Source organism: Bombus pascuorum, chromosome 1, assembly GCF_905332965.1.
Source record: "Bombus pascuorum chromosome 1, iyBomPasc1.1, whole genome shotgun sequence".
Classification (NCBI taxonomy): domain Eukaryota; kingdom Metazoa; phylum Arthropoda; class Insecta; order Hymenoptera; family Apidae; genus Bombus; species Bombus pascuorum.
Window position 1 is genome coordinate 7,087,713 of NC_083488.1, and position 26,312 is coordinate 7,114,024.

At 34.1% G+C, this 26,312-nt stretch overlaps 1 protein-coding gene across 8 annotated transcripts; it reads right to left on the minus strand.

Moving 5' to 3' along the window:
• Nucleotides 1-451: 451 nt before the first annotated feature.
• Nucleotides 452-26,160, minus strand: LOC132914753 (period circadian protein). Of its 8 annotated transcripts, XM_060974234.1 has the most exons (18): nucleotides 25,978-26,159; nucleotides 25,653-25,792; nucleotides 20,973-21,056; nucleotides 17,480-17,664; nucleotides 15,022-15,218; nucleotides 13,767-13,965; nucleotides 13,316-13,537; nucleotides 12,059-12,243; nucleotides 11,564-11,848; nucleotides 10,887-11,033; nucleotides 7,186-7,432; nucleotides 6,596-6,969; nucleotides 6,310-6,503; nucleotides 5,635-5,795; nucleotides 5,305-5,549; nucleotides 5,016-5,234; nucleotides 4,609-4,923; nucleotides 452-4,474 (listed from the first exon to the last, which is right to left on the minus strand). In XM_060974234.1, the coding sequence occupies exons 2-18, from the start codon at nucleotides 25,733-25,735 to the stop codon at nucleotides 4,361-4,363; spliced, it is 3,456 nt and encodes a 1,151-aa protein (XP_060830217.1). In that variant the 5' UTR covers nucleotides 25,736-25,792; nucleotides 25,978-26,159; the 3' UTR covers nucleotides 452-4,360. The 8 variants fall into 8 exon arrangements, with proteins under 8 accessions (XP_060830217.1, XP_060830305.1, XP_060830142.1 ...); XM_060974322.1 differs by having other exon boundaries at nucleotides 5,305-5,537; nucleotides 25,653-26,160; XM_060974159.1 differs by having other exon boundaries at nucleotides 25,653-26,159.
• Nucleotides 26,161-26,312: the final 152 nt, after the last annotated feature.

Below are 26,312 nucleotides of genomic sequence, written 5' to 3' on the forward strand. Positions count from 1 at the left end.
TTTCAATGAAGTTTTTACCTTCGTTATAAAATATATAACGTTCAGGATGTATAAAACAATCAAACTTTTTGAAATACGCCTTTTCCTTTCACTTTCACATTGTACATAAAGAATGGAATGAAAATAGAATATTTAAATAATAAAAAAGAATGATACCTGGAAATATTTAAAAATCTTGAAAAATTCTGTTTAAAGAGTCATTCCGAAAGAATAAATTATTAAATATCTATATTTTATTTGTTAAATAAAAATGATATATTAAAACCATCGTTTTTCCTTTACAATTATCATTAATTCTCTCGAACACATACTCACACAAAATAAAAATCAGAAAACATTAGTTCATGTACAATGAATAAATCCAACAGGAGAAACACTCTTTCAGAATGTTTGATTTTATCTGAGAGGAATGCATCGATGTTTCTTTTTCTTAGATCACTCCACATTATAATGCCTGGTATGTATATTGCAGTTATTATTATTATGTTATTACAATCCAGATGTAATGTAACAAATTAAGATTAATTGTATTGAATTCTATAAACATTTGACTCATGCAGTTTATAGTTATTTAAAATTGAGCATTAGATTATACAGAGATTTAGATACTAGCATATAAGCTGAAAAATGTATGCCTAGACTATTTAGACAAATCGATCATATCGTTTGCATTTATAAAATTGTAAATGCATATAAAAAATTGTAGAGGAAAAGTATTCGGATACTAGTACACGATATTCTAATCTTTCGTACTTATCAAATATTATGACAAACTGCACGAGAGTCAGTCGTTTCTATAGATCCCAAGACGTAATGTGATATAAACGTATTTCGTGTAATAATATTTATCAATAATATACCAAGTCCATTATTCATCGTCGCATCGGCGTTATAACAAACATTTGTTACGTGAATCAACGTACAATCATAAGATATAAAATAAGTAATATACAAATTGTTTTAAATAATGTAATAAAACCAGCAGAAGACTATCTATTGCATTCTAAATCAAACAGATTCAACCGTGATTGAACGAGATATTCCTTACATGAGACGTTAGTTTTGTATTAGTTTTTCATAATTACAATTTCCTTAAACCTGTTATTATTATTATAATACTGCAAGAGAAAGATAAACGATACAACCAAGAAGTAAATTTTCTTATCACTTCTCATTATTCGTATATTATCTATGTTATTTCTTAGAGATTTTCACACTCGACGTGCGGTAAAAAGAGCTGTATCTGAAAAGCGGGAAGAGCATACAAGCGAGATATAAATACCGTTCGTTAGACGAACATGTCTATTGTAATATGAACTATTATTATCGCACATTCGTGGCGCTTAAATACAAATGCTAAAAGAAAACGTACTCTAAGTGAAACAAATAAATGCATGTGTACATGTACATGTATATTATACGAATGTACATACACGTATTTATTCATTCACACATATATCTCTTAAACAGTCAATTGTCAAAAGAAATCATAAATTTTTGTGCCAACGTATGTGGTCTTAGAAAACGAAGAATAAGACTCGTAGGTTGAATTTCTTAAAACCAAAATCATCGACACTATCACTCTAGCTTGTTCATTTAGAATTTTCCAGCCTGATGATGATAATCAGTTTTTATAGTTTGATCGAATTATATTTAAAAAAAAGATTAATATTTCGTAAAAATATTTAGTATCGGCACCTTCGTTTCTTTGTTTCAGATATAGTCGATATTAAATATTCATATAAAAACGGACAATGTTGCTTGAATAATCTTAGTCGAATTAACATCGTTCGGTTTCTTTACAAAGTCTTTGTAATATAATTGTGGTATTATTGTATACAATGTGGACTAGATTTACGATCTACAGGATAAGGGACGTTTAACGCTTCATTTTCTTTTCGCCTTTCACATTTATAAAATCAGCATCATGATCTCTTAGTGAACTGGCCACACCGTTTAATTAAAAAGTTTGCAGATCATTGGTATACAAAATATCTTTTCTACCTCTTAATTACACAATACAATAGGTATATCAATCATTATATGCTGTATACAAATTGGTGGTATATAAAATATTCTTCGATCATACAAATGTTAGAATAAAGATTTTAGAATGATACTCTTCCCATATTGAATGAACATGTAAATATAATCTTTTCAGTTCTGTATTATGAAACATACATATATGAATAGTAAAATTATTTTTTACAATAATATGGAAAATATACAAATACGTATATTCAATATTAAATGAGAATTTTCATCATCATGGTATAAATATAAAAATTACTATTAGGATTACAAATATAAACGAATACAAAATTTATTAGTATAATTTCATTGAACAAATTTGAAAAGATTAGAATTATTACGAGATAAAAAAGCTTATTACATCGGCTGTAAGATAGTATATATTTAAAAATGTTAAATATATATTCAATCGAAATCTTTAATTTATACTACTGACTATATAATGAATTATATTTTCGAATTACATATATTTTTATCTCTTTTATGTGAATGGAAATACGTTCATGTTGAGGTAGCGTATCCAATATTGTGTGTTCAAAGACGAATGATCTCAATACTTGGTCCCATATCAAAATCAGAATTTTCACTATTTATAATAATTTCAAAGTAAATATAGTATATGTTAAATATCAATGAAATATAATCCGATGTCGTTAAGAATAAAGTGAGAAAAAATAATCAATATGTAATGTAAAATATTAGAAAAATAATCTTCCTTAAAAAGTACAACTATTTAAACCTACTTAAAATACCTAACATAATGATAAAGTATCATTATGAAAAATTGATTATAAATGAGAATGAAAATCGTTGCTCAACGAAAGGCTATATGTACATATTATATGTCGAGGAATCAACGTATTGATCCAACTTCATTTTTAGCTCTGCTATTGATAAAATTATATTTATATTGTATATAGGATGGAACGGCAATCGTAGTACAACAGGGTAGGCGGTGATTCTACGTGAAAAGATAAGAAGAAAATTTGGTATAACATTTTTTCATTCGAGGCTTTGTTTTTGAGAAAATTGAGCTTCAAAATTTGATCAGTATAATTAATTAGTTAATTCCGGACTAAAGAAGAGTATATAATCAACAGGGGTATATAATCAAAATTACATTTGAAAATAAAGTAAAAATGACTAGATAGGAGTAAACAATCAGCAGGATGTTATTATATAAAAATTGAAAATGATATTTTTCCTTTAAAAGCCTCATTTTCAAAAAAATAAAGTTTGAACACGTTGAAGACTGGTGTGGTGTGTACGTACATATATAAAACACATGTTCAAATTTATTTTTCTCGAAAATGAAGCATCTTATGAAAAAATTTTATATATATTTATTTTTTCACCTAGATCACCACCTACTCTTCGTTGTACTGCGATTTCCATCTCACCCTATATGTATACAATTTTATTAATAACATACATCAATTCACTCTATCTTCTCTCTTCAGCATCCATTTTTAATTATATTAAATCTATATCAAGTGTTGTGCAGGCGACAGACTTTCCAACGGATTTTCTATTTTTGTAATAATGAAAATTTAATAACTAACTTATATATGAACAAAAAAGATGATCGAATAGAATTCAATTTGATTAGAGACAATCACGTGGACGTCAATGTCTGCCCGGTTACAGGAACCTTGTAGTTTAACTGAAACGTTTCCCATACTTGAGACATGAGTATCTAAATATGTCTAAAAATTATCATCTGCATGGTAGATGTGTAAAAATACCATCATCGGAGATAATAAAATACCAGTAAATTTCGTTTGAACGAGAAAAAGGACTTAAGCCTTACCAAATCACTAACTTTTTAAGCAATATGATTTTGATTTTCCATTTTATAATATTATATATATGTATATTTAAATATATGAATTGATATCATGCTCGAATACAAGGAAACTTATTTGAGGCAGTTAAAATAATAATGAACAATTTACAAAAATAAAACTACTATTCTTAAATCAATCAATAACATTAAGTGCTTCAAGGACTAAATATATATATGTATTGGTAATAACTATTAATATATGTCTGTCATAAGAAAAAAGTTAAACAAGTATTTTTCCAAACGACTAAAGATATATAAAAAGTTAATCGTAAATCTGTAAATTTGAATAATGTAAAGAATGTCATCTGCCTCAAAATATAAATTTAATAAAATAAAATAAAGTAGCCTAAATGACATTGGCATTGTACTCAGCGATCAATTGTAACGTAGGTATTAGAACCAACATCGAAGTATGGCATTGCAAGCAAACAATTTGAACTTGAAAACAGAAGTTAATTGCAAATTGGTTGTACAAGGTTTTTACTATAATTGCTGGCAAGGTACGGACTGAGGTGGTAGCGCCGGTGGCAATGGTGCATTCTCTTCGTGAATCATCACAAGTTTACCGTATTTCACCATTCGCCTTCTATGTTTTTGCTGTAAACAAGATCTTGTTTTTTATTATCAGATTTAAGAAAAGATCATGCGCTAGTTTATGTTTTCTTTTTTTTTACAAGATGCTTTACAGCTATTATAAAATCGATACTAGTACGATTAAAATTATATTTTACCTGTGACACTGTACCAGCCGTCCAACTTCCGCTGCTGCTTCCACTGTCACTACCACTAGAAGTAATCCCATCTTCGAGAACAAGCTTCGTTTCGAACCCCTCGACCTCTAAGTCCAGATAAAGCTGACCCAATTGATCGTTAACCAAAAGGGGTTGATTGAAATTTTTTAAGGCATCCATGTCTGCTTGAAGTACTTCGTTCAGAGTTTTGGGATGTATTTGATACTCGTATATTAATTCTGGAGTTAATTGAACACCTTCGAGCCACGGTGGCTCTTTTCTTCGCTTCCCATAATGTTGTTTCATCATACTCTCCTATAAATAAATTTATTATTTATTAAAAGTAACGTGACTGAAATTTTTTTGTGATTGAATTTTGTTAAATAATAGTCAAGACTATTAGTTACCTCTGGCAGATATTCTGTTGGCTTTTGATCTGGATTGCAGCTGCTATCACTGCTCTTATATAGGAAACTACTGTAAAAACTCGACGAGCTCGATTCGTCTACGGAGTAGTCGTTTTGTTTGTGGATCTTTTGATTCACTGGCGTTGGTGCATCCACTAAGCTCGAGCAACCTCCGTCATTGCTCACGCAAGAAGAGAATAATTCACCGGGTGATAGTACCTAATTATCATTAAATGTTTAACATATCCGTAAACCAATTAAAAAATCAAGTATAAAAATGTTGATTTACTTTTTTAGAAGATTCTGACATAGCCATACTGCTACCCGGTTCAGCTTTTACGCTTGTTGCTTGGCTCGCTGGACGTTTTCGATCGGAGCATTTGTTCATTGTAGACTGATTATTTTCACGCGTGACTGATGTTTGTTCGGGAATCAAGAATGGTCTGTACATCATGCCCGCTGACGGGGCACCTATTACTGGAGGATAAATGACACCGGCCATCGCCGTCGTCACATATGAAACTGGCACAAACACTAAAAATTAGTTTTGATATTTCAAATTTTAATTATTATTTAAGAACTTTCCCTTGAAAATTAATTTACTCAAATAAATACATACTATAAGGATTTGGTTGTGGGGGTTGCATTGAATGAGGCGGACTAAGTTTCTCTTGTAGAGATGATAAAACTGCAGGATCATTAGTTTGTGGTACGGGAATATAATACACTGGTATCATTGGCGGCAGTATTGGTACTTTGGGTATTGCTTGTGAATTCGTGCTGAAATTAGAGAAATCACAATTAACACTTTGCGGACTTACATATTTCACGCGGTATCCTATAAAAATATTAACTACTGTTTGCAATGGATGCTATGGACAAAATGTTATGAATATGTTTTTACATTACATATTTGAATAATACGAGATGGTTATCAATAAATTAGATATAATATTGATTACTCGGAAAGTTGACTCCGATTTTAAAGAAATTTAATCGATGTAAAAAATCATGTTGAAAATGAGGAAGGTTCTGGAAGGATGGAATATTCAAGTTGCATGGAAGATGGAGAAAGATTGTGGAACAAAATAGCACTTATATAATTCAATAAATGTATATCAAATCGAAATGTAAATCGAAACGAACTTTCCGAGCGACCTTTTGAACCTTTCCAATCACTCCAAAAATACGCGGGATTTCAGGCTATATGTTTGTCAGAGCATCCTCAAAGTATTAATCGAAACAATCGATTACCCTTCTTTAATATATTTTTTTTAATGAAAAAAACACTCACTTTTGTGGCACATTGTGTGGTTGAGCAGGTGAGGCAGGGGGCACAGTAACCGATAAAGGCTGCCACAAATTGATGTTGGCACCTTTTTGAATTACGGTAGATTGATCGACGCTCATGCTTGTGACTGTCGTCGTGACATTCGTAGGGAACTGACCCGCAGTACTTGTTCTTGACACCTCGTCATGCTTTGAAACCTAATAAAATATAATCGAAAGGGTTTGAACGTTTCTTTCTCGCCATAAGTTATGAACTCGAGATTACGTGTATTTATTGTTGAGTTACTAACTTTAAAACTGTCTCCTTCCCAGCTATGGCTTCCGCTTCTCTTAACTCCATGACCTTGATTAATAAAATGCGTGTTCGGGTCCGTCGACATTTTCTCGGTGGTTTTTATTCGAGAATCCTTCAATTTGTCGCTGGCCTTAATGCTAGATCGAAGTTCCCGATGCTTCTGCATCATCAACTTCTCCATATCCTCATTGTGACGATTGAGCAACGACTCTGTCAACGTTGGAGGTTTGAAACTTTCCGTGCTAGTTGTATTCGACGTATTGCCTCTACTCGCTGAGCTTGTTTGATTGTTCGAACCACTGCTTAGATTTTCTGCGCTACCACTGCCGCTCCCACCGCTTCCGTTTATCGGTGACATGCATTTTCTCACTAATTATGTGATAATATATATATATTAGTATGTTAAATTTATACTAATTCTGAAGGAAAGATCATTTATGAAAATCATAAAAACTGTTTGAAAACTTATTTGACGATAAATATCAATATCGTATATTTCATAATTTATAAATTTTTTAAAAATTGATGACGTCTTTGCGTTCAAAAAATTCAATAGGGAAGTCTTACGGTGAAAACTCAACTCACCTGCTGAATTCGGGCTTGTCTTTTCGCCTTCATCGTTGCTGGAATTAATATTCTCTTCGTCACTGCCATACATGGTGGCAACCGGTGGCTTACTCTTAAAAAATCTTTCAATATTTTCGTTGTAGTTGAGCTGATTGTAACTTGGTGGTGTCTCAGTGGACGATTTACTGTCGTAGTACTCGCGATGGGGCGAAATCTCACCAAGCATCACGCTGTCGTGCTCCTGTAACAAGGGATTGCGTGATCCCTTCACAAGTATATTGTAGCGACTTAAAAAGAGTTGTCATTTGATTTCGGCACTGTCAATTGTTTTGCAAATTTGCGTTGCATTAAACCCGCGTCGCAGCGAGTAAGCTTTCATTTTTGTTAGATGTTTTGCCCAGTTATACGAGTTGCTATAATTTGTGCAAGTAATTTGTTTGTATTATGTAAGTCGCTCAGCAATCTTGCTACCGCAAAAATGCAATATTTACAGCGCACGAGCGAGCGACTAATCGACCAACTAATATTCCTCCAGCTCTGTAACACCGTTAGTTGCATTACAATCGACCAATTTTCTTCCGTTCTACTTCTTCTCAAATCTTCTACTTCTCCTAGACCAGTCATCGTTCATACATTCGTACATACTTTCATACATACTCATTCAACATTCCGTTATTGTTTTAAATTCCCGTTGGACGTACGAAAGATTTAAAATCAAGATTAAGGCGAGAAATTTCGAAAAATTCGTATGTCGCTGATAAAATACAATGAAATTATATAAAATGAAATAATCTATACATGTACTTTTATATCTTTCGTTCTATCAATAACACCCTGCGAAATAATAGTTACTAACGATGGAAACGAAATTCAATCGAAGAAATACTGGAAGGAGCAGCGAGAATAAGAAATGCAGAATCTGTGGGGAGCGGGAGGTGCTGTAAGGCTATGAGAAAATGAAAACGGAAGAAGACGTGGAAATAATATTAGGAGAAAAAGAAATAGAAACACATACTGAGAAGGATAGAGAGGTTGAGGAAGAGTGAAAGAAGGGAAAAGGAAAAATTGAGGAAAACAGTAAGAAACAGAAACTAACAAAAGGCAAAAGCAATATGGAATACCGAGGAGGAAGCGAATAAAAGGAAGAACAGTATAAGGAAGAGAGAGAAAGAGAGAAAAGGAAGGAATTGAACAGAGCAACAGGTGTTATGCAATATGTAAATGTAGAAATATGCTATGCTTTACACACAGTCATAGTTTACATATAGGCGAAGTATACATATAGGGTATGAGTGAAAGCGTAGATGAAGAAGGATGAACAAAGAGGGTGAGAGTACGAAAGGTAAGCGAAGAAGATGAGAGATAGATGTAAGACTGGAGGACCATCCTTAGCCACTAGACGAGTATATGTACAATGAATAAAATAAGTAAAATAATAGATAATAATTAATAACGAGAGTTATCCAGTACTGTCATCGGAATTTTCAAAATATCAACATCACTCTTGCACACCTTTAATGTATACTCTCTTGCATTCTCGCTTTCTCATATTGCCTCGTTAGTTTCAAAACCTTGTAAGTGAAGAGATACACTGGAACTTTATTCACGAGTATGGTACTGCAATAAATTTATAGATGCACTTATAGCCTTTAACGTTAACATATCTCAATTGTTTCTCGAATACATGAGACTGAACTCTTCAAATCCCGTACGTGATACTCTTTACGTATGGTCTATGAAATTGCGAATCGGTAAATCGATGCATAACAACAGTTACACTTAACGCTAGGATACGATAAAGAGGCAAGAGAAGAGATATAACCCAGTTGTTCGATTGACGATACAATTTATAAAATGTTAAGGAATGCTCTAGTGCAGAAGAGAATTCCCTGATACAGAGAAAAAGAAAGAAACGTTTCATTATTGGATAAAAAGATTCTCGAGATGAGCACGCAGAAGAAGAGGGGTATCGTCTAGAAATTGCAAAGGAACTGAACGATGCTTCGACGATAAGAACAGAAAACAAGATTAATCGAAGACAAACAATTTCTTGGCCAGCAAAATAAGTACGTAATGGAAAGATCAAGAAGAAATAATGATATCAAGCAGCAATAGAAATTATTGATCGTTCCTCCAAAAGAAAAATAGAAAATAGAAAAATATGTATGTGATAGATAGAAGATGACACGTTTCGTTAAAAATTTCACTAAAAATTCCAGATCAACGTGTATAAGTAACAAATTGCCTTCTTTCTCTTTATTCTTTTTTTTTTATTTTGTTGCCTTTGTCCACTTTCAATTGATCAATAAGCAAATGCTCTGCCGTCGAAAAACGGAAGCAATTAACTACTATATGATACTAAACTGTTGCAATCGAGGTTGGTTTATAAAAGGCTTGGCGTTTTTACCAAATACATACGAATAGTAATATTGAATGAAAAGAAAGTAAATAGACTTACCAACAACGTGCCTACAAGGTTTTGAAATTGACGCTATCCTTCACCGGACCTACGCAAGTTTCATTTTGCCCTCCGTCTGTGTCAATGTACAAAACAATTTGATAGATTTTTCTTTGTCGATCATTTTGTTGATCGTTTGCTGGTACATTCTTTCTGTTTTTACTTACGACTAGCCACATTATGCATTATAATAGCAGAATGCATGAATGCAGATGTGGATGAACCCTAACTCGTAAAAGTTGATTTTTTAGCATTACTTTAAGTTAAACATCCGGTTAAACTTGTCACCAGGCTGTAAAATTTTTAATCAGTTGTTTCTTACTCACCTTGCACCTTAGTTTCCAAATAAAAAATTCTAGGACATATCGTTCAGAAGCAGCGAGAATCTCATTATTTTAAAAAACGTGTTTTCTTTTTCAGATTCATAAGGGCCAGAAAATTTAGAAAAAATGTTATCGAATAACAGATCTCGAAATGTTTTGAAGTTTTGATCTTTTGAATTTCTCCTATTATTACTAATATAAATTTCACGTTGCTTCGTGGAAAGATATATCAACATAGAACTTCTTCTATTAATAGCCCTTCACCTAACTCTCTGTATTCTACTTACACCATACATTCCCGATCGAATCAGCCGAAGAAAAGAAGAAATTTAGCAAAAGACATCCAAACTTGATTAAAAGGAACACCAGCCTCATAAAACGCGATTTACTAAAATTAAAGCAATTTATCGCTCGATATATGTGAGAAATTTCTTCTTTTCTTGGTTCTGTCGATACTGGCGATAAATATTCGGTACAAAGCATTCGTTTTGTATTTTCTTCTTTGTTTTATACAATAATTATAATATCGCGTAAGATTTGAAGGAAATGAAAATAGTGAAAGCAAACTATGGAAAGGTAATCTATACATAGTAGTATAGTATAGTAAAAGTTATTCATAAAACACGAGACTTGGACTAAACTGAAGCAAAAAGGGAAAGTGAGAGACATGATATTTTTGGAAAATAAGAAAATAATAACGGAGGCTATGTTGTACCAAAATACTATCGTACGATTCGTGAAACCATTGGGCAACACGAACGATGCGTATTAAACATGATTTAAGAAAAATACCCTCAACGTTGAACCGTTATAAGAGGAACGCGGGTAATATTACAATTACTGTAAATATACTTGTAGTATACCACCATAGCGCGTTACAGCGTATTACTAGCAAAATAGGTAAGTGTCGGCGATACTAAAACGTAGCTAATAGTCACCGAAAAACTCCTGTCGTCGGTAGCGAGCACATCTTTCCCAAGACCAGGCGTCCTCGTCTCTTGCAGCAGATTTTCCATGAAGGACGCAAGGTCCTTGCACCTCTTTGACACATCAAGCTCGGTTATATCTGACTTTCTTTGGATGTTCTGCGCAGACGTACGATAGAACAAAAGAGAAAAAATTGGGGAATAAGCGAACTTATCAGTTGGGATTAAAATTTCATGGGAAAAATTATGCGGCTGTGAACGTTTTACTGTTTGTCTGTGTATCTCGTTATTCTTCTTAAAATGTATTTATTTATTTGATGTCGCATTGTCCTTCAGAAAAAAAGAGAAGTACAGAGAGAAAAGAGGAATTAATTCTCTAATAGTCTCCTGTTCTTTGCTTTCTGGTATTACAATTTTGCTTAACAATTTGGACAAGTACTTAAGCTCCTAATCGAAAGCAAAGGATAAATAAAATGTAGGCAACGCGAATTTTTATTTATAATAATCTTTATATCGCTATGAAAGAACGTGTATAATTTATATGTGGGTTGTTTTGTTAGCGTATAAATAAATACTTGATCGACCATAAGGGTGATTGCTACGTTTACCTTATCGAACAATATCACGATCTAGACAAATTGCGCTAACTATATCACTGGTGCAGCATGAATTATCGAGAGAAGACATACCTCGTCAAGAAGTGTACGTATCTCTCCTTGTATGATCTTGGCCTCTTTTAGCACCTCCTCGCTAATGTTAGCCAATTGACCATACTCAGTTGCGCATGGTAAGCGAAAGATATCAGGATTTGCTGGACCTTTCAGTACCCTGTGTTGACCTACGACAAACTCTAGTTTTTTCGTCCAGGGATTGATAAAGGACGACCACTCTGTTTCGAGGACGACGTAGCCTCCGTTCTGCACTCCGAACCTGTAGGGTTTCGATCTGAAGGAGGCACCTTCGAGCTTGATCACCTGTTCAACGACATGTGTATAAATATGAATAATCGAAGGAATAGGTATTTTTATACGTCGTTTGACGTTCGGTTGTCGGGACTCGCTTACGCTTGCACTTTTTCTGCAGATTACATTTTTTTTTCTTTTACAATATTATTCTGTTTTTGTCTCAAGCGTATACTCGATCGAAACCTAAAAATTTGCTTTTTTTCTGGGGCACATGCTCACAGTCTCATAGATGTCTTTGATGAAGGGCAGATCCTCGGGATGGTAGAAGTCGAATAGCGAACGGCCAACCATATCCTGAGGTAGATAGCCAAAGTATTGGACTACGTCGGGATCGACGTGAGATAGGTAGCAGGTCGCAGTATGGCGGGTCGTGAATACCGAAGATATTATCGTTTCTTCTGGCGCTGCGGATAATGATAACAAGAAGGTCGGAGTCATTCTCTCTTTTATCAAGTGCTTCCTTCATGATGAAAGCTTTAATCTTTATGGTACGCAATCGAAGCAACTTTGGCTCGTTGACAAATCTGTACGAACACTTGTACACTCTATCTATGTAAACGTGAAATAATATTATAACATTGTGCGAAACGATGTACCAACCATTTCGATATTGTGTTTGTGAATTTCGAACAGATTTGTCAGAAGGATTTAAAAGAAGTTTCGAAATGACATTCTAAGCCACGAGTAAATTGTACTTAAAGCAAGATCTGGATCTAACAAAAGCGTTAATATTGATACAAGAAAATGATAAAGAGGCAAATAAATGGATTAATTCTCAAAATAACTTCCATCTATCGTCGATAAGAAGTTAATACAAACAATTTCCAGAATAGACTGATAAGGGCAAACATCTTTGATTTCCCTTTCCCTTAGAAACAGAAAGAGGAATACGATATTAGATCGCAATTAAAATATTCTTCATTTCTTTCTTTCTTATTGCCCTTTCTCTCTTTTTTGTTTAAATTAAAATACAGTGAATAAAGAAAAATCACTACGTGTTCATCAAACAAAAAATGAATTTTTATCTATTCTATGGAAAATGATCGATGCGTTGTTATTCTTGTTCTCTGTTTCTGCTTTTTAAATGAATACTCGAAACAGTGGTCTCCAAACTGAACGAAAACGAAAAATTGGCCAGATGATAAAAAAACGAATAAATAAAAAGACGAGAAAGATGAGAGACTATCAAAATCGTCAGGATTCTCGAATAAATATTCCTAATTTAAGAAAAATTACCTTCTGCTTAAGGCACGTCGCCGAGGAAACCACCGAGTCATATTTTATCATCGAGAAGATTAGACTGAAGAAACGACTCGACTATTATTTCTCACACATATTAATCACGAATCAATAACCTTATACGTAGATTTAGAGATCATTGAAAATTCCTTATTCTTATTATTTTTATTTAGAACAAACAATTTATCGAATCTTTTTTGTCAGTCGACTCTCCTCGAAGATCGTCAATCGTACTACCTTTATATGCAGAATGAACAGGTTGGGCAGTAACCACCAGGAACATTGCTTTGTGTTGCTGTTCAGTTGCACGGTCTCGAAAATCCCTGAACGATAAGGTCAAGTGGAACGGAAGGTAGAAATTCGACCTCGCCGCCTTATGCTGATCATTGGACTGGTGAATAATCGATCTCGTAAACTTTCGCAACCCGCAGAATAAACTTGCCCTTCTACCGTTAATACCTATGAATACAATAATAAAACAAATAAATAAAATAATAAACCAAGATATATAATAAATATTTACAGGAGTCTATAAAAGAATTTTATAACGTATTTTAATGCGAGGAAAAATTGATAAAAGTTCGATGAGGATTATTAAATCATGTTCCTCGTAGTCTAGTTTTATTTTTTATTCAAAATTATAATTTCTTTTATGGAAAAGTTTCATTAAGGAACTTTGATGTAATACCTTTCGGTCTATCTTCTTGAGGCGACACTATACTGCTTGAAATCTGATCGGCCAGTGTAGCCTTATCCTTGGGGTGTACATAGTCAATGAAAGATCGGCCAATCCATGCGTCCTTGGGGTATCCTAGAGCTGTGCATATCGAGGGAGTCGTATACAACACGAGGCCATCATGCATCGAAATCACCGCGCAAAATCCCTCCTATATAGGATATACAATATGAAACTGTTGACTTCTATTTACGTCAGATTGGTGCTAGTAGATTTATCCATAAAATAATTGATTAACACGTAGATGACACCTGAATCTATGTCATCAAGATAGTCTTCAGATAAAACACCTTTTTCGATATCCCTATTTCTCTTTTTCTTTTTTTTAATCTAAATTACGTAGCTTGTAGAGTGAACTCGTCGCTACTTTTTCCTCGATTCTTGTTCACATTCTTTCCTCTGATTTTTACCAACATTTACATGCAAATTATGCGATGGAATTACCATAGGATATTTTACATGCAATACCTTAATAGTATTTTCAATTGGTCACTTTCAAACGCTATATGCACAGAGAAAAGAGCTGTATTTCATCAAAGAATATAATTTTTATTCATTTAAAAAAATTCCAAATGATCGAAGATATAAATTAAATAAAAACAAAAGAAATTCCATGACATAAAGAAATATATAGTTCTCTTGATACAATATCTAATGTAGTAAGTATATTTAGAACTCGATTAGTGAACCTTCACCCAACAAACCAACCCCATTATTGGCGTTGAAGAAAGCTACTTGTTAACGTAAGTATTAAGAAGAAAAAAAAGGAAATGTACTATTTCTAAAGAGATTTAATAGTTTCACTATAAAGCCATTAGAAAGTCGTTTTGCTAGCCGCAGTTGTAAATCTCCTTTCTCCATGCATAATATCACGGAAACCTCGCGACAATAGTATCACTATGTTACATCATCGTATACAAAAAGCCATACCAAATTGCAATAATTAAGGAAAAAAAAATGTTCTAATGTATCGATATAGGTAACAATCGGGTTAAGATTAATATATAGATATGTATATAATATTAGGTGGCAGGATGCTTTTCCGAGTATACCCGATCCTGCACCTCCCTAAGAAGAAGCCCCTCGATCGACCACGACCGAGCGAGTCTCGATTGACATAATTACTGTTTCTCTCTACGTGTCCTTCTACCACAGTTAACTAATTAGGAGAAATCTGTTTCCTCGTTGCTTTTTAATGAATACTAACATTGGCTTGAGAGGCGGAATCATCCAGAGGATTCGTACGAGAAGCAAGTCCTACTTCCACATCTGTGACGTTATCGCCGTTGTGCTCGCCGGGATCCGTTGCATCCACCAATTCTATGGCTACTTCTTCTTGTATACACCCAACAAAAATTCTCGTCGTTATATTCTGTTCTTCTTGGACATACCTGCCCATGTTTTCTAATAGAACATGGATTCTTTATACCCATTTAACATCTGTCAAGTTTTCAACAACGTTTCATGGACGTCCCTTTTATCGTTTTAACAATGGATAAACACGGAGATGTTTTTCGTCGAGTGATGGCTTTAATTTTGAAGGATGATTTTAAATTTAGGATTCTAGGAGGTCCTTTAAACGTGTAGGCGAAGGAAGGCAGTAACCAAGAAACGTAGCTGTTGTACGAATCTCCTTGGATACCCCTGAAAACGTGATATAGGGAAAGAGAATGTCTTTGATGATGGAAGAAACTAATTAAAATTAAGTCGAAAATATTTGGAGGCGTCCAAGAAACGTGTAAGACGTGACCTATTGCATGGGTAATGAATTAATGAAGGATAGGAGATAGCAATGTTTCCTTAGTCCAACAGGACAAAAATTCCGCGACAACGTTTCGTAATACGAGAAGAAGTAACGAATCAACAGCTCGACATCGTTCTTGAAAGAAATAAATAAAAAGGAATTCAACTTCGAGCTCTATAACACACCAAGCTGATACCAAGGCAATTTTTACTTCTCGACTCTCGTTTTTTACCTCGTTTATCGAGCGACTGTTACTGGAATCTAATTTTTTAAATCATCCATAGTGTCGTTAAATTCATTCACGACGTTATTGCAAATCAGTCGCTTCGTGTTTGGACGTCAACGTGCCCCACGTTGTTCAATTTTAAAACGACACATTTATCAAAGATTGTACAATACATTGTACTTAGCTATCCCTCGTGCAACGAACTAACAAACGAGCATCGTGATTACGAAACGGATCTATTCTCGCGTTGAAACATGTCGTATTGCAGGACACGTCGCAGGCTCGTAACCAGTAAATCAGGTCCAAGCTCGTAACGACCGATGAAAAAAGCCTACGTAAGAATTGGTTATTCGAGAAGTGGATTATTAAAAATTATGTAAATAATTACGTAAATCATAGACGCTTCTCGATGTTATATAAAGCTCGGTTCAGTTGTGAGTGCTACTGTGGCTGGACCAAACGGAGAGCTCGACAGCACCTGCCTTTTGTTCATAGTATCGAGTGATTATATAAAACCAGTATAAGAAGAAATTATATATAAATACATATATAATCTCAATGCTTAAAATATTTTAGGACCACTATTCTATCCGACAGCTGTCCTCCGCTGAAGGGGCACGCATGTATACCAAGTGATGCTTATATCACTGTAGTCAGGCTATTCAAGGAACTATTTACAGCCTTGTAATTAGAACTACGTTATATATCGTTTATACGTTGTTATCGTTTATCATTTCAATTTATAACGCGAAAGATAGTATCTTCCAACGTTGTTACTATTTGTCTCCTACATTTACTAAAGGATTCGTTGTACAAGTAGCGATACTGGCGCGGGAAGGTTGCTATGACGAAAAAGGATCAATATTTTACCACGTAAGTGAGTTAGAAACGGGGTGCTCTTTTCAAGGTTTTGTTCACGCTGGGCAGAGCTGAGATTAATTGCCAGGGTAACAACAACAGCCATTACTCTATTGTGTGACTATTTTATTTAGACACAAGCTACGTAAAACTCTCGTTTAAAAAGATTCAAGACAATCGATGCTAACCGAGTGTCCCCGAATTCGAAGCAGACGAACCCTTCAGATCCATTGAATCTACCTTTTGTCCAAACTGAAACGCGAACTTGTAGGAGCTGACTAAGTAAAAACAGAACGCTCAAGACCGTTTCAACTTTGAACAAAAGAAGATGCAATTGACCGTTTCAGATTCAATGTCTGACGGACTAAGGGAACCATGGAGATGGACGTAAAGAAGGAAGAATGGTCATTCGAAGCTTTTGGCTATGAAATAAGCGAAACCTAATTGAAGGGAAAAGTGCACGAAACCAAATAACGTTGCGCAAAACTGTCGATCTTCTTTCTACTTCCCCGAGAAAAATTAATTCGTGTTTCACGTATAGTTTTTAATTATAATTATCAACGATCTTACAGTTCTGCGTTAAATCGATTTCTATCAATGTTTAATCTTAACCGTGAAACTAGAAGGAGGAAATTGTATTCGGTAAAGTCTGCAGTAGTACGAAAAAATAGTTAGACGGACGATAAGAATTTGATATTTGCTCCTCCTCTTGTGATACCGATCACATAAATCAATGATTACACGTCTCAACGACTAAGCTACCTTATAAACGAAGAGATTCTAGGAATCGTACAGTTAACGTGCACTTGTTCCCGCAAATTTTGTATTACAACCAACCTGATTTTTTTTCAAGTATTGGCTTCGTTGGGACGGTGACACTATAAGACACAGCCTCTGGCGGTGTGCCGGCACTTTTCAGGATAATATCTGTCTCAGCGTTAACAGCCAAAATCGTCTTCGACTTCTTCTTCTTGTATTCTTTATCCTTTCTTTTGCTGATTGGCTGCGGTAGTGCTTCGTTGCTATATTCATATGGATGTTACATGTACAAATGGAAAAAAATTTCTAGTCTTAATCTAGCGGACAGATCCAAAAATTAGTAAAGACGAAAAGTAATTTTGAGAAATGGTCAAACGTGGCATTTTATAGAAACTTCGTGACATCGAAGAATATAATGTATTTTCTACCACGTTACCTAACCATGTTTAAACTTTCGTTAACTTACAAATAAAGCAATCGTGATCGATAAAATGAAGCGAGTAGATCGACCTGTAATACAATACACGATTCGCGACTCGTAGTTATAGTAAGTTTCATATTTCCAGCAAAGTTTTCATAACGTGACTTAGTATAATTCATTGATCTTATCGTGATATTTATTCAACTATTTTTATTACGCAATCTTATCGAAATATCCCTAAGTAATCTGAAATAGAAGATTCTTACGTGTTTTGTGATGATAACGCGATATTGGTAACGTTGATATACGTCATATGCTTTCAATACAATGCTAATTATAGATATACGTTCTAAAAATAAGTTTACTTCCCACTGAGTCAAGAAATAATGACACCATTGGGCATGCATGCGAACATGAGCTCCAGGTTCATTTATTGCTTTAACAGCTGCTTCATCAAAGAGAATGTTGTTATTCTAAACGACCGTGATAAGCATAACTAGATTTATAGTATTGTTACGTGTTGTGGGAGTGGAATGATACAAAAATAGACTAGATTGCCGAGAAACTTTCTCCAGGAAAACCATTTGCAACAAAAATACAATACGTAACAAATGCTTTAGGTCATCAAATAGTGATTGCATTTGTTACGTAACAAAGAGAAAGTGCATTTCTCTAACGATAAACCTTTCAAGCTTTCTCCAAGATTAGGTTGGCCATTTAGTGTTCATATTTCCTAGTTCGATATTAAAGCTTGAGAAGGCCAATATATTCAAATAGCTTTGATTAAAACAATAGAAAGAATATGTACTTTGAATTTATATTACAATGGTCATAGAAATAAAATTAAAATAATTGCATGCTAATACCTTTTGAACTAAAAAATATAAAAACATTCGTTATTATTCATCCTAATATTCTTCTTTAAAGACCGAAAGTGATATTTCCTTTAATCAGGATTAGTCAGAAATCGATATGTACAAAGCAAGAAATTTATTAATATAATTTGAAATACATTATGCAATAGGATAGCCTTTAATTGTACTCTCTCTGTGTCTCTCAAGAGAGAGGAAAACTATTGTCTAAGGCCTCTCATAATATATACGTATTTTCAGCATGAAAGAGCAATTACAAAAACATCGTTACAAATATAAATTAATTTCCAGTAACATCTGTTCCTTTGTGATTAAATATAGTTATTCGCAAGGGTTGATTTAAATCACCAAATATATGTCCATTCTACTCGAAGCAACAGAAAAGCATTCGCGGTAATTAACCTTGACCCTTATGTAGAGAATTATATGAGGTATATTCTGCGAATTGTGCGCGGCAAGCGACGACGCATTCTCATACTATTGGTTCGAAGAGTGCAGAAACCAATAGACATGAAACAATGCAAGGCATGTCACTCTGCTCTTCAAATATTTCGAATCAAGCAAACAGTAATATTTTTCACGTTGGATGTGATCCACTGCTTTCCTTACAAGCAATCGCTGTTTTCCTTACAAAGTTCTTGCGTAAAAAAAATGAAAAAAGAAAAAAAAAAGAAACGAATTCTATACGAGATGAACGTTGTCGTCGATCGGTGAGGTTTAAATGAAACAGGAAATGTGAACGACGTTACAGTTTGATATATAAATTCAAAGCACCATTGTCTTTTTATTTTCTCTAGCTCTTATTATATCTGACGAATAATCAGAAATAGACTTGTTTTAACTGTAATTTATAGACCCGGTGATGATTTATTATTGCAATGGCGCGGCCTATCCAGATTATGCAATAATACGTGGGGATACTTCATGCCACGTAGGCGACGCCAATGGCGACGTCGTAGGCACGTGGCAGGGCACATGCACCAGTGTTTACAGCTGCAAGTAACAAGGTTTGTGTGCGCTTTCTCGTAACTGAATGTAATCATTCTCTTGCACGTACATGAATACGATAGTAAAAATCCACATTGCTGGGCGCGTATGCGCGCTGTGTCACCTTCACAATCGCGATAATTATAGAACAACCGTGTTCAACTGTATGAACATACCAGGAGTACAAATCTGTCAATAATTTTTTCTGGTGTTCCATTATATGACTTTAATTATAGGAAAAGGGGAAGAATAAAATTTAAAACAAAAATTAACTAGAAATTATAACTAGGTGTTTCATTATATGACTTTAATTATAGGAAAAGGGGAAGAATAAAATTTAAAACAAAAATTAACTAGATGACTCGTCACAATAGCATCAAGTGACATAAATACAGACATCGAAATTTAAACGTTTCTTCGATTGTAATTATACAGAAGAAAATGATGGAAAAAGTTGTGTTGGCTTCTCTAATTTCACTATTGCTTTTGATTTGCAGGATGAATAATTCGCAAATATTAATGACGTTCGTTCTAAGGTGTTCATGTACTCGAGCGAATAATCTAATTGGCAAACTCACGTTAGCATGCAACGCCTATTCAATCTTGCTGATTACAGCGGTTATATACACACTACAACCACTAATTTTAACTTAGCTATTTTCCTTCTTTAAATACAAATAGACATTTTTCGATAGTTGAATAATATGTGTATGTCCTTTTCGTTTTTCCAATGTCAGATACTTTTTGCGACGTTCCATAAACGCCTGGGACACGTTATACTAAATATGTTCTTTAACTACAGTGAAGTGCTTCCGCATGTATAAGTTCATGTATTTTTCATTCGACGTACGATTATTGAAGATAACTACACAAAGTAGTACCGTAATATTGCAAAACTACAATTAGCAGTGTCTTGCATATATTTCATTTTTATGTACCAAAAAAAAAAAATAATGGTAGACACTTGCTTCAAATTGTTCTTTACCGAAAGTTCACACACCACTGAGGAACAAGAATTACTTTCCACTGGATACTTTACTCTTATTCTTTACTAGCGAAAGTTGTAATGATTTATCAATTGCTCATGAATATGACATATTGATATTTCACGCATAGTCGCAACATCCTTACGATCATAAATACTTTCACTTGCCATCAGCGGTCAATAAGTATCTTTGTGTTTTTTGAGGATTGTGTTTTGGGGAAAAAGTTTTTGTAAGTCAACCGTCATCGCGATTGCTCCTATCTTCGAACTACCGATAATACTAAAGAAACTTAAACAATATATTACCTGGATCCAAATGTCGAGGGGCGTCTACCGCAATAACCGCTACTTTCGGAGCGGTTACTGTTTCTCGAGATTGAGCTGCCACTACTGCAACAGAAATGAGTAAACGTTATTAAACATTATTTAGCGAATCCCTGTGTTACTAGTATAAAAAAAAAATTATATTTTTAGATGAGTTTATCGTAATATGGCTTACATACGTAATGTAGTCACGTTAACGTCTGACGATTAATCGACCAAACTACTGTATATACTTATTCACCGCGCTAGGTCTGACCTTGACTATCCGTTACTACTGAACGCGCTCGCGTATTGAAATAATCTTTAAATCGATAACTTACCAAACTTTCCGTGCGATTATCAAACTTGGAAAATATATTAGCATCTTAATGTTTTGGAATATTGTAACGAATAACATATTCAACAGATTATTATTTCAATGTTTAATGGCATTGAAAATTGAAAAAGAAAATGATCGTTAGTACCGAAGCTTTATGAATTAATGTTGTTCCATTACGAAACTTACGCTTTTTATCGAACTCTTGTAAGATTCATTTGTTATAATTTACACCTTTGTAACTAGATCCACGTGTAACGCTGGAACTAGAATACGCGCCTTCCGATAAGAGTTGCACCGTCCTTAGAAACAGTATCCTCGACAAATTAACTCATCTATCATGAGAACAGACTGAAAAACTTGCTGAACAAACGAAAAATCGTGCGCAAGCTTGATCTAGTTCGTATCGCGAAAAAAGAATCACTATCCTCCGATTCTCTCTGTTTCACTGGCAAATGGGTACAGAGGTGAATAGAAGCTGATTGCAGCAGAGGTTCATTTCTCGAACGATAGAAACGGCCTCGGCCCATTGGCCAATTAAACCGATGTCAAGAAAGTCACGCGATTCGCTGGCACAAAATCTCTGAAACCAGTTATGGAATGGAAAAAAAAAGGACCGATCACATGTTCGGCAAACGTGACTACCACAATCGGCCCTTACGTCGGAGTCTTTCTGGCCTTTCACTGTCCTCATTATTTCCCAGGGAACGAGCACGGGGCTCCTACATTTGTTGCACCTCGTTCGGTAGGAAAAATTATTGCATAAGGTCTGTTTCACGCTCGTGGCCCCGTGACTAGAACTGTCGAACGGGACCGTGATCCGGCTATCGATTTTATTCCAAGTTCTGACACGAATAATTCCAAGGAAACGTTGTATTAACGAGATATAAAATCCGACAAAACATAGAATTCGCGATTATAATTAATCTCTAACTACAGACGTCTATATTTTATCCGTTACGTATCATTTCTAAGATTATTTGACAAATTCCATTTCTGTTAAGTTTTTGTGTTGTAAAAATTAATGACTATTTTAAATACTGGAATTTTTAGACTTCAACGCAAGATTACGGTAATAGAATAAAAATTTAGACTCTTCTAAGGGATTCGTCGTGTTATTCTGGCGACGTATTTTTAGAATATTTATAAATCTAATAAAAAGCCCTATTAATTTTTCTAATGATATAATCCTTCCATATTGACGTAGGGAATGGTACTATTATGCAATTAAAACAACAAACTGATAAATATGTTGGATCAGCATATGGTGCAACATTCGCTTCACCAAAGGAATATCACGTTTCACTCTTCATCGGGTACCTGCAGCGTGTACAATTTTACTTGATAAGCAACACGTGAGAATTCAGAATCTATAATTATGCGCTAATATCAATCAGTTGAGTAGCGTCAATAGCCGAGTCGCCCACGATGTCTTTCTTTGTTATTATAGGGGATCGCCATTAACTGTTACATCGACGATGGTTAATTAAAAAAACAAAGCTTGAAATACAACGTGCATATTGAACCAAGCAAGGTTCCCTTAAAACAAATTTTTCTAAAACATCAAATATACAACTTTTGTATGCAATTATCGTCTATATTAAAGACTTCATCACCAAAATATACTGATTCATTAATCGCGTTCTAAGGTATAAAGGTTTGTAATTTATTTTGAGGTTTCTTATCAAATTGTAATCTAATTGCTCTTGCCATTTTAGACCGCTATAATTTTATAAAATTTTATCAATAAAATCATAACAATTGCTTCGATTAAACATAAAAAAATTCGATCATCAAACATCAATAAAGAGCCTCTTGGTTTGTAATTTCTTCAATATTGCATCTTATTTCGTAAGGTTCTCGAGATTGGTACCATCGTGGAAAGTATTTCAGTCAGACGTTAACTTTCGTTAACGTAGCAATCAGCGATCTTGCGTACGCTTTGCATTCGTTCGACCTGTTTTCATCGGGTTTCTCAACCCGAGCTTAGATGTTTAAATGCGAACGTGGAAATGCAAGTGGCATGTTTCGCCGAGAAACTAGTTAGCCTTAACCGTCGTGTTCGAGTTTCTATCCTTCTTGTTCTCCATGCTTTTCGTCTGCCTCTCACCTACATCATCGACAAAGCGTGTCAATGCCAAGAATCCTGTGCTAACGTACACTACATAGAGACTGGATATCCTAGCGATCCTAATAGTGAATATCTTACAGCTAAGTTTACAACGACAAACAATTGTTCGCAAATTCGTGTCTGTCAATGTAGACTTAGCCTAAGATATCTCATAAATTTTCAATTTGTTTAATTTGTGAATTATCACAATGATTTTGTCAGAGATCGACCACTTATGTATGTCTGCAAGATACCCGCGTGAAATTCATCCGCAAGTAAAAGTCCTTTCTCGAATACTAAGGATATTAAGGAAACAAAATCTATCAACGAGCTGAGAAGTTCAATTGAGTCTGATGGAACAGTCATCCAGCGATTAAGAGATCAGGGGTCAAACTTTACGGGTCCAATAATCTGATCAATCAATTCTATTCCTTGTCATCACTGATGGATCCAGAGCGGCGATCGCCATCCCCCCTCAAGAATAAAAGAATACAAAAATATTATACACATTCTGAAAAACTTGTTAGATATATAATTAATATTAATTTATTAATTTAATTATTTAGACTATATACAGTATCGGATAGAGATATTGAAATGTAAGTTATAAGTAAATTTTTAATCTTGGCAAGGAAAATTTAAAAATGTACTTGTGTACTTTTACACATTTCACTGCCCTCACCGAAGAAAGGCTTCATCATTGCTTGTCATGAACAAAATGTGCTCTTGTAATTTTTATTTCGATACAAGTTTCAGAAGAATGATCGTATCTACTCAGACGATCAAGATGCGTAGGCAGTGGTAATTCTTAGTAGTAGGTATAAAACTCTGAAATATACAATTTATCAAGACGAATTGAAGAAACCAATTGATCAATCAATCGATTAATTCGTTTTCTTTAGTATATATACAATATACTTCATAAGTACACAATCTAAGTCTTATGGTTCGATATTAAACATCAATCACATGGGACATAAGAAAATTAAGTTGTAGGGGTTTCTTCGCGTTCACAAATGCAAATCGTTATGAAACTCTCTTACATCTTTTGTAAGGTCTCCGAACGCGATAAAAAATCGCAAAACTTCTGACATATCGAAACCTGCATTTTCCAATCGATCCAATGATTTATAGTTCATCTCCGGCTTGGATTTTCCAAACGTTTAATCAAACATTTACTTTTACTATCTTTGTACATTCATTTATAAAATAACGCGGGGTCATATATACATATATTGCATAAATTGAGATTACACAAGAATTCGACTGATCGATTACAGGAATGTAAGAGGAATCGGAAAATGAAAAATAAAAAAAAGAAGAGAGAAAGCAAAAAAAGAGATTACGTCTCATCAAGAGAATACGTGAGATATTTCTGTATTAGTTAAATCTGTATTAAATAGCAAATCAATTATATTGGTTGCAATTAAACAGCATTCATTAATTAAGATCTGATAAACGTTTATTAAATATCTGCATGTAGATTGCACACGATAACCATAATGGAATAACGATGTATTAATTATGCTCGACAAAAAATTATATAGCTTTTTGCCTTCATCGTTTGCGTTCTATTAACGTTAATGTTATTTATGCATATTAGTTATTTACATTAATTCCCGGCTGTTCTTTTTCCTAAAGAATAAATACGCTTTATATACGATTTATTACATAAATATTAGCAAAATTATTTACAATTATTAAATGTATCGATATCAGAATGTATTTTAAGCGATACGATAAAATGGAAGTTTTATAATATGTATTTTAATACCGAATAAACTAATAATTTTCAAGACTATTCTATTTTATGATTAGTCCTTTTAGTTACCAACTACTGTACCGTTTATTATTTCAAATGAAAATTAGCCAAATAGTATAAGAGTACATTAATACATTTAATATACGTATTAATATACATTTCTGGTGTTGGTATCATGCCAAAAATGTGAGAAGTCTTACACTTCACACTTTACGTTAATACCTATGATTATTAAAATTTGGTTTTATAAGAGTATGAATTGTAGAATTGTAATTTTACCTGAAATATCCACCGACTCGTCTTTTTCTTATAGACGTATCATTGGAATAATGTATAATGAGTTGATCGACTAATATAACGCATAGTTCATATTTGAAATTTATGGCGCTATATTCAAATCAATGCTTGCGAAATGAAATAAATTCTGAGCACTTTGAAAGGTATAGACAAACAATCAAAAAATTCGATACATACCTACGTTGCGATTGACTGTTGCTACAAGTATTGGAATATCCCGAATCCGACACCTTAGCATTTTCAGTGGATACTTCTTCCATCGTTGTCTTCTAAGGGTAGCGTTTCTTTTAGACGATATCCGTTAAGTCACAACACTGCTGCTAAATTAATTGAACTCGATGTTCACGCGTCATTTCTATATTTCGTGGCAGTAAAAGTGTTAAGAACTGATAAAGAAATAAGCGAAGGCAAATTATTCGTATTTGTATGAACAAAAGGGAATAAGTTTTTTTTGTTTAATGTATCGCATTCACCATTAATAATTAAATTAAGAATAACGCACCATTTGATCGGTGATAAAAAATCAGTAAATAGAGAAATAGACTTTCACTAATTTTCAGTTGGTTTCACAATAATATAATAAACACCACGATGCGTTCTAGACGACGATGTCTATGAAGACTGAACTGAACCACACATTACATATCTACCGCGCGGAGCGACTGTTCCGCATCATGCTGCACGTTCGGTAACACGTGAGTTGTTATCCCTCCCAGCCTACTGTTAACCTATATCGATGCAAAACGTGCCCCACTTAAACCTCTCGAACGACGAACGCGATTAAAATATGTAATCTGCTACCCCACGACTTTTACGCTTGATTCCAGCGCAGTTTAA

Coding starts and splice junctions, on each gene's coding strand:
- LOC132914753 (XM_060974234.1), bottom strand. CDS start 25,735: ATGGAAGAAGTATCCACTGAAAATGCTAAGGTGTCGGATTCGGGATAT. Junction 15,219..17,479: donor AATACTTGAAAAAAAATCAG/GTTGGTTGTAAT, acceptor ATGTTCTATTAG/AAAACATGGGCAGGTATGTC. Junction 4,924..5,015: donor CAACAGAATATCTGCCAGAG/GTAACTAATAGT, acceptor ATTTATTTATAG/GAGAGTATGATGAAACAACA.